The sequence below is a fragment of the Sinocyclocheilus grahami genome, unplaced genomic scaffold (assembly GCF_001515645.1).
Source record: "Sinocyclocheilus grahami isolate Dianchi unplaced genomic scaffold, SAMN03320097.WGS_v1.1 scaffold359.1, whole genome shotgun sequence".
Taxonomy (NCBI): domain Eukaryota; kingdom Metazoa; phylum Chordata; class Actinopteri; order Cypriniformes; family Cyprinidae; genus Sinocyclocheilus; species Sinocyclocheilus grahami.
This window is the reverse complement of record NW_015505538.1, coordinates 957,789-966,025: the sequence shown is the minus strand read 5'-3', so window position 1 is coordinate 966,025 and position 8,237 is coordinate 957,789. Positions and strand designations below refer to the sequence as shown.

Sequence of the window (8,237 nt, the reverse complement as noted above, 5' to 3'; positions counted from 1 at the left end):
TAGTATTACTATAGCACTTCACCTGAGCATTGCGAATTGCGCGTATGGCCATGGTAAGCGCTGAATGAATGACTGGATTTCTCTTGTAACATAGCGCAAGGTAAATAAGGGGGACATCTAGTGGAGAAGACTAATGATAAGATTCACGTTAATCAGATCTTGTTTTAAATGTGTGCTGAAATAAATCCCGGAAAAGATCGATTTGCGGCTTTTGAGAATCGATATCAAATCGACGTCATTTAAAAAAAACGATTAATCGAAAAATCGAGTGCCCAGCCCTAGAAATAATATTTCATAAAAACCTTTAATATTGCTAAAGAAGGTAGCAGCAGCGACAAAAAAACGGTACATGTGGTCTTTAAATAATTGCACCAAATTATTTTTTTTTTAATCTTTAAACTGTCATTTATATGTATTCATAAAGTCAAAATGTAATCTAACATTGTGGACTAAGTTTAAATGTTAGAAAAATAAATACATTTTAAGAAATCTTGCCATAGCAAAAGTGGACATTGCTGTAGAGTGACCCAAAATGGCGAACAAAAGAAGAAAGACGCAGTATGGCGCGCTTTTTCTTAGCGTCCTTTACTCCGTTTCCATGGTGACTCCGTGGCGCTGAAATTCATATTCGACTTCAGTGTGCATTAAAGCCCCGCCTTCTTTGATTTGATTGGTCACCTCAGTCAGTGGCGAGCGCTGATTGGCCAAATAAATCAATGACGTCTAGTCAAATCAGAATATATCAGTCTATTACACCAAATGAGCAATTAAACTAAAAAGCCTGATTGTGCCAATTAGCCTGAAATGGGCTTCTCACACATTAATGCATTTCCATGCTTTTAATCAGCTGTGATTATGTTTTCCATTTGCTAGCAATCCTTGAAATTAAAAGATTTAAACAATTACGTGATGATACAAGAAATCATCTAATTAATTAAATATGCATCTGCTTAAAAAGGAAATGTTGAGAGCCCAGCTCAATATTAATGAAAAAATAACTGCTATAGAAAATTAATTAACACACTACAATAAGCTTTCATTAACTACATTAACATAAACGAGCGATATTTGTAAACTATTCATCTTAATGATCATTTCAACATTTAATGCATCATTAACCAACATTTAATAATGCATTTTTAAATAATGCACTGTAAAATAAAGTAGCATGCACAATTTTATTACCAATAATCCAGTGACCTGCAAAACAGCAGTTTTGTAAAAACGACTCGGTACGGAGTAACTTTGATTCAATGCTTTAATTGCAAAAAAAAAAATAATTATGCAAACAATCATCACATGATACAAACCCAGAAGAAGAAGAAAAATAATGGCATGGGGAGATTCCAGAAAGAAACATTTTAAAATCGCAGCCTTTTATTCAAATCATAAAAAAAAATAATAAAAGTCAATGTCTACGCAATGGACCAGATTAATCACAAACAACACATCTTTAGTCTGTTGCCTCGTGTCAATAATCCCGAAGGATAAACGGGTTATTCATCTTCAGATCTTTCACAATCATAACCACATCTGTAAGCATCTACAGCATCATCCACGTGATCATTAACATATCCGCAAGCTCTCCGTGAACCGAACGGTGAACGAGGCCATTCGGGTTCCTACAATGGAATGTAAATTACTAAATTAAGAAAGAAACGGGGTGGTGTCGGTGGAGAGGCAGCCGCTCATCGATAGTGGCGCGGCGGAGGGCTGTGATCCTGGAGCGGGGCTCGTCGGGAGGGTGGGCTATGGCGGGTCATGTGACGCGGGGGTGATCGGTAACGGGGCGGCGGTGACCCTCTGCTCTGGTACGGGGGTGAGTATCGTCCTCGAGACCTGGAGCGGGAGCGGGAGCGACCCCAGCTTGTGCCCCGCTCCTCCATCACTCTGATGTAGGACGTCTCTCCCTGCGCCACAAACAATGAACTTTGATGAACGAACACTGATATTCAGAAACACAGACATCAACAAGCCACTGATTCATGAGACGCTGGACAAAAACATGACTTCAGAATTTTTATGAATGTGTGACCCAGGAGCACAAAAGCAGTCATAAGGGTCAATTTTTCAAAATTGAGATGTATGCATCATCTGAAAGCTGAATAAATAGCTTTTCCATTGATGTATGGTTTGTTAGGATAGGACAATATTTGGCTGAGATACAACTATTTGAAAATCTGGAATCTGAGGGTGCAAAAAAATCTAAATATTGAGAAAATCATCTTTAAAGTTGTTCAAATGAAGTTCTTAGCAATGCATATTACTAATCAAACATTAAGTTTTGATATATTTACGGTAGGAGATTTACAATATCTTCATGGAACATGATCTTTACTTAATATCCTAATGATTTTTGGCATAAAAGAGAAATGTATAATTGTGACCCATACAATGTATTGTTGGCTATTGCTACAAATATCCCCCAGCGACTTAACACTGCTTTTGTGCTGCAGGGACACATAGGATATAACTTGCAGTGAATTGTAACCTGGTTAGCTGCTTCGATGTGCATTACATATAGATAAATAGTAGGTTAAAAGAGAAATCATTATGATCACTAGAATGCACTTAAGATTTGATTTTCTGTTTAAAAGTATATCATCGCTAGTCCTGAAACCACCTAACCTCACATCAGAAGTCTATGCAAAAATAATCAGATTATATGCAAAAATATTAAACTGTAGACTAAAATATACACTACCTTTTAAAAGTTAGGAGTTGGTAAGATTTGTCTTAAAAGAAGTCTCTTCTGCTCACTAAGCTGCATTTATTTGATCAAGAATACAGTAAAGATACTGTGGAATATTATTGCAGTTTCAAACAGCTCTATGTGAATATACGCATGTTAAAAATTCTCAGTGAAACCGTGATACATTTTATTTTTCAGGATTCTTTCATGAACAGAAAGTTCAAAAGAACAGCATTTATTTGAAATCATTTTTGGAACATTATAAATGTCTTTACAGTCACTTTTGATCAATTTAATTAATGCATCCTTGCTGAATGAAAGCATTAATTTCTTAATCTTACTGACCCCATTTTTATTCATTAACAAACACAAACATATAACAGAACTAGACTGTAAAATTTTTTTTTTTAAATTAATGATCAAAATAAAAAAAAGTTAAAAGAAGAAAAATACCATTATAATTTAAATGGTAGTGTATCTGAAACTTTATGTGATAAACAGAAATATTAATGTGTATAAACTAGGGATGCTGATATTCAGTATCGGCATCTCTCCGATTTTTGCGCAATGAAAGATTATTAATATTAATAATTAATTATTCTTGTTCTGTCCTATCTGTCATATGTTGCTGCCTCATTACTGTGCTCTACATTTAAAATAAATGTATTTTCATTTATATATGAATATATTTACTTAATATAATGTGTAACATTTGATCAGACTTTGATTTGTTCCCCACTAAGTAATGTTTTTTTCACTAAATGTTTAGATTTTATCAAATGAATGTGCACTCATAATTTTTTAGCTGCTGAATCATCCACTAACCTAGTTTCTAATAGTATTTTTGTCATAGATTATGATTATATATTTTTTCATTTGTTTTTTTCTCTGTATAACGAAGTTGTCTATATTTAGTAGATTGTGTTTAACACACAACACAGTGATGATCAGGTCAACACACAGAGGTTTAGAAATTCTACAATGATTAAAAATAAATAAATAAACTGTGCTAGTATTGGATCAGTATCGGTCAATACTCAGAATTTTTGGGATCGGATCTGAAAAAATGTGACCCTGTCTGTGAAATCCAGGATAAAGTCTCCATCTCATTAGGAGATAACAAGCATCAAAGTTTGAGTTCAACCATTAATTTCACTATGATTTCAATCTTTGACATGGCCTTACTCAGTCAATATTAAAGATATAAAGGCTATATTTTCACAGAATGTTCTACATCTTTATGAAGGATGATTTTATGTAGAAAACAGTAAATCACACAAAAAATTACTTTAGCTGGGTTAGAAGTAATATTGACAGAAATCTAGACATTCGTAACAGGAAAATGCATTAAAAAATTAAATGGAGTTTTTATGGCGCCCGGTGGCTGTTTGTGGTATGACGGCCAAATAAAATCTCACAGGTACCTCCATTTTTTTCATATCAACTTCAAATTTGGAACATAACTTATTTAGACACAAGGCTTTAATTTTATACCAATTTTTAGAGTAAAACCTGTTATGTAAAATATTTATTATAAATAAAATCCATTAATATAGTGCATTTTATTTACAGAAAATGTAAACTTCTATAACTTTTTGATACTTTAATATTTCGAAAAAAATAAACCCCACTTTTGCAATAATCTGCTTTCTTCTTTAGAAAGAGACCAACCGTAGGTCTGTATTCCAAAGTGTTCATAAATTACAACAATTTAAGTTTGGATAGTGCACTTTCAATGCCTATTTAAAAAAAAATGGGGGGTGACAGTTAAGGGGTTAAACCACTGATGCATGAGAAGTCTCACTTCAAAAGGACAATTAGAGATTAATCTCAAACAATAAAAAGTTTTACTGAATAACCTTATAATTGAAAAAACAATAAAAACCCAGAGGGATGAACTGAATATGTCCGAGTTTCTTTTCTTTTGATTTTTAATGACCTGGTGGGATCTGAACTCTGTGCTGTCCAGGCGTCTCAGTGCGTACTCCATGTCCTCTCGTCTGAGGAACTCGACGACACCCTCGCCGTCACGCTGCACGTCAGCGAAACACACGTCTCCGGCCTCCCGCATGTGGTCTTTCAGATCCTGCCAGCTGCCGGAGGGAGGAAGACCTGCAGGAAGAGCCAAATGCATTCATGTGTTACAGTCTAGAGTAGTGGTCGACCGATATATCGGCCGATATTTGGCTTTTTTTTTTTTTTTTATCGGCGTCGGCCGATAAGTTTTTCCCGTTTGGCCAATGTGTTCAAAGAGGGACTTTTATTTTGACGGCGCTGAGAACGGCAGCACCTGCGCACAGTGCTCACATTCTCCCTCGTTCGCTGTCGTCAACAGTTCTGTCTCATACGGATAGAATATCAGATAGAACAGTTAAACAAAGGAATTAAAATGTATACAAAAAATGTCTTCTAACGATTGCTTTTATATTATTAGTAATAGAAAGGCAAACATTATAATACTTTCTCGTTTGCCGTCAGCATTTATTTAATCTAAACAAATCTTTGAATGTCTAATAAACATCTAAATTTCAAAAATCTTGCAAACTTAGTCGGATCCAGCTGTGTGCTTTATTTGAAAAAAATATGATTAATGCACACAAACTTCCCAGAATACTGAGTGCCCTGCTAGTTACAGTGTTTACTTCCTGTTTAATTATATTTTTATTAAATATTTATTTGTGAAAAATACCTTGTCATCTAAAGTATGATATTTATTTTTTAATCAATTTTCAAATTTCTTAAATATTAAAATAAATAAAATTATATCGGCTTTATATCGGCCACCCTGATTTTCCAAGATATCGGCATCGGTCGACCACTAGTCTAGAGCGGTGTTTCCCAACCTTTTTTTAGTCGCGGCACCCTTTGGAAATTTTAACAAACTTGTGGCACCCTACAAAATTAATTTGGTCACAATATTTGAATTTCTAACTTCGATTTAATAAATGATTTTTTTTACACGGCACCCCTGCTCTCGACAGACGGCACCCCGGTTGGGAAACACTGGTCTAGAGAACCGTGTGAACTAGTGATGGGCGCGTTCGAAACACTGCTTCACGAAGCTTCGAAACATTTGAGAATCTTTTGTTTCGAATCAGTGTTTCAGAGCACGTATCAAACCGGCCAGGTCACGTGATTTTAGCAAACGAAGCTTCGCTACGTCACACTGTTTCGAAGCGTTTCGAAACTCCGATGGTTTACCACTAGGGGGTGTTGATCTCAAATGGCGCTTTTCCACTGCGTGGTACGACTCGGCTCGGTACGGCTCAGTACGGTACGGCACGGCTCGGTTTGCGTTTCCACTGCAGTTTAGTATCGCTTTAGAATGGGCGGGATACTACTCTTGCCTGCTGGTTTAATTAAATAATTACATAAATCAAAATTAATTTTAATTCATTAAATAACTAATTTAGTTCGTTGTGTGTTAAGGGTTTGATTATACTTAAATAAAACACATAACACAAGCACTAATATTTAATAGTATTTAAGTGTATTTATTTTTTAAAAATGGTATTTCAAAAAAAAAAAAAAAAAACATTTCCATTTGTTTTGTATGTTTGGTCTGAGTTCTTGATGCTTCTACAATGTTTTCACCAGCAGGTGTCGCCAGCATGTGCCGTTTCAAGTGCTTCGAAAAATCGAATTATTTTTCGAACAAATACAAATAAATTAATGAATATCGTTAAAATGTATACTTGATAAAATAATAATAATAATATTGAGAAAATGTATTAATGAACATGTATTTATATATGCATTATGAACTGAGTATTTAAAGAGACAGTTCACCCAAAACCTTTACCTTTTTGAATCTTTGAAGATTTCTTCAATGATGAGATAGAAAACCCCAGGTTTCATTAAACTGCTGTTAAATGACTGTTTGGAAGACGAATTATGGGTTTGGTGAGTAAATTATGACAATGTTAATTTTGGAGTGAACTGTCCCTTTAATACTCAGAAGATACATTAAAGGGGTCATATGATGCGATTTCAAGTTTTCCTTTCTCTTCTGAGTGTTACAAGCTGATAGATAAGATCCCTGAAGTTACAAAGACTAAAGTCTCAAAACCAAAGAGATATTCTTTATCAAAGTTAAGACTCTTGCCCCCCTAAAACGGCTCGTTCTAACACGCCCCCACATATCTACATCACTATGTGGAAATATTAGCATAATGCACCCAAATGTGCACGCAAAGAAAGAAGGCGTGGTTTCAGTAACCGCAGTTAGTGTTGAAGCAGCATGTCAGGGAGACGCTGTGTGTTTCTAGACGAAAGCAAAAGCACTTTATTTGGCCTTCCGGAAGTAGATGCATTTAGGAATCTTTAAGATTACTTACAACAGAACAGCAATGCATTTTATGGACGACCGTTTCGTGAACCTAGGAGAGGAGGTCATTCTGACTTTGCTATGACAATCTGGCGCTTCTGAATCAGCTACTGTTTTGTTATTAGTTTAAGTATTTGCTATTGACTGTTCAAATGCGGAGTGTTGCGCATCGTGTGTGTGTGTGTGTGTGTGTGAGAGAGAGAGCGAGAGAGTGAGAGAGAGCGAGAGCGAGAGAGAGAGCGAGAGCGAGAGCGAGAGCGAGAGCGAGAGCGAGAGCGAGAGCGAGAGCGAGAGCGAGAGCGAGAGCGAGAGCGAGAGCGAGAGCGAGAGCGAGAGCGAGAGCGAGAGCGAGAGCGAGAGCGAGAGCGAGAGCGAGAGCGAGAGCGAGAGCGAGAGCGAGAGCGAGAGCGAGAGCGAGAGCGAGAGCGAGAGCGAGAGCGAGAGCGAGAGCGAGAGCGAGAGCGAGAGCGAGAGCGAGAGCGAGAGCGAGAGCGAGAGCGAGAGCGAGAGCGAGAGCGAGAGCGAGAGCGAGAGCGAGAGCGAGAGCGAGAGCGAGAGCGAGAGCGAGAGCGAGAGCGAGAGCGAGAGCGAGAGCGAGAGCGAGAGCGAGAGCGAGAGCGAGAGCGAGAGCGAGAGCGAGAGCGAGAGCGAGAGCGAGAGCGAGAGCGAGAGCGAGAGCGAGAGCGAGAGCGAGAGCGAGAGCGAGAGCGAGAGCGAGAGCGAGAGCGAGAGCGAGAGCGAGAGCGAGAGCGAGAGCGAGAGCGAGAGCGAGAGCGAGAGCGAGAGCGAGAGCGAGAGCGAGAGCGAGAGCGAGAGCGAGAGCGAGAGCGAGAGCGAGAGCGAGAGCGAGAGCGAGAGCGAGAGCGAGAGCGAGAGCGAGAGCGAGAGCGAGAGCGAGAGCGAGAGCGAGAGCGAGAGCGAGAGCGAGAGCGAGAGCGAGAGCGAGAGCGAGAGCGAGAGCGAGAGCGAGAGCGAGAGCGAGAGAGAGAGAGAGAGAGAGCGAGAGAGAGAGAGAGCGAGAGAGAGAGCGAGAGAGAGCGAGAGCGAGAGAGAGAGCGAGCGAGAGCGAGAGAGCGAGCGAGAGCGAGAGCGAGCGAGAGAGCGAGCGAGAGCGAGAGCGAGAGCGAGAGAGAGAGAGAGAGAGAGAGCGAGCGAGAGAGAGAGAGCGAGAGAGAGAGAGCGCGAGAGAGAGAGGGGGCGAGGGCGGCAGCGGGAGCG

At 39.0% G+C, this 8,237-nt stretch overlaps 1 protein-coding gene across 1 annotated transcript in view; it reads right to left on the bottom strand.

Annotated features, from left to right (window-relative positions):
- Window positions 1-1,327: 1,327 nt before the first annotated feature.
- Window positions 1,328-8,237, bottom strand: part of LOC107549009 (serine/arginine-rich splicing factor 9-like) — an 11,251-nt gene continuing 4,341 nt past the window's right edge. Inside the window, exons 4-5 of the mRNA XM_016229907.1 lie at window positions 4,632-4,804; window positions 1,328-1,910 (exon numbers count right to left, since the gene is read on the bottom strand). Of these exons, the coding sequence (XP_016085393.1) occupies window positions 1,689-1,910; window positions 4,632-4,804 (395 nt within the window). The 3' untranslated portion in view covers window positions 1,328-1,688. The remainder of the gene's footprint in view (window positions 1,911-4,631; window positions 4,805-8,237) is intronic.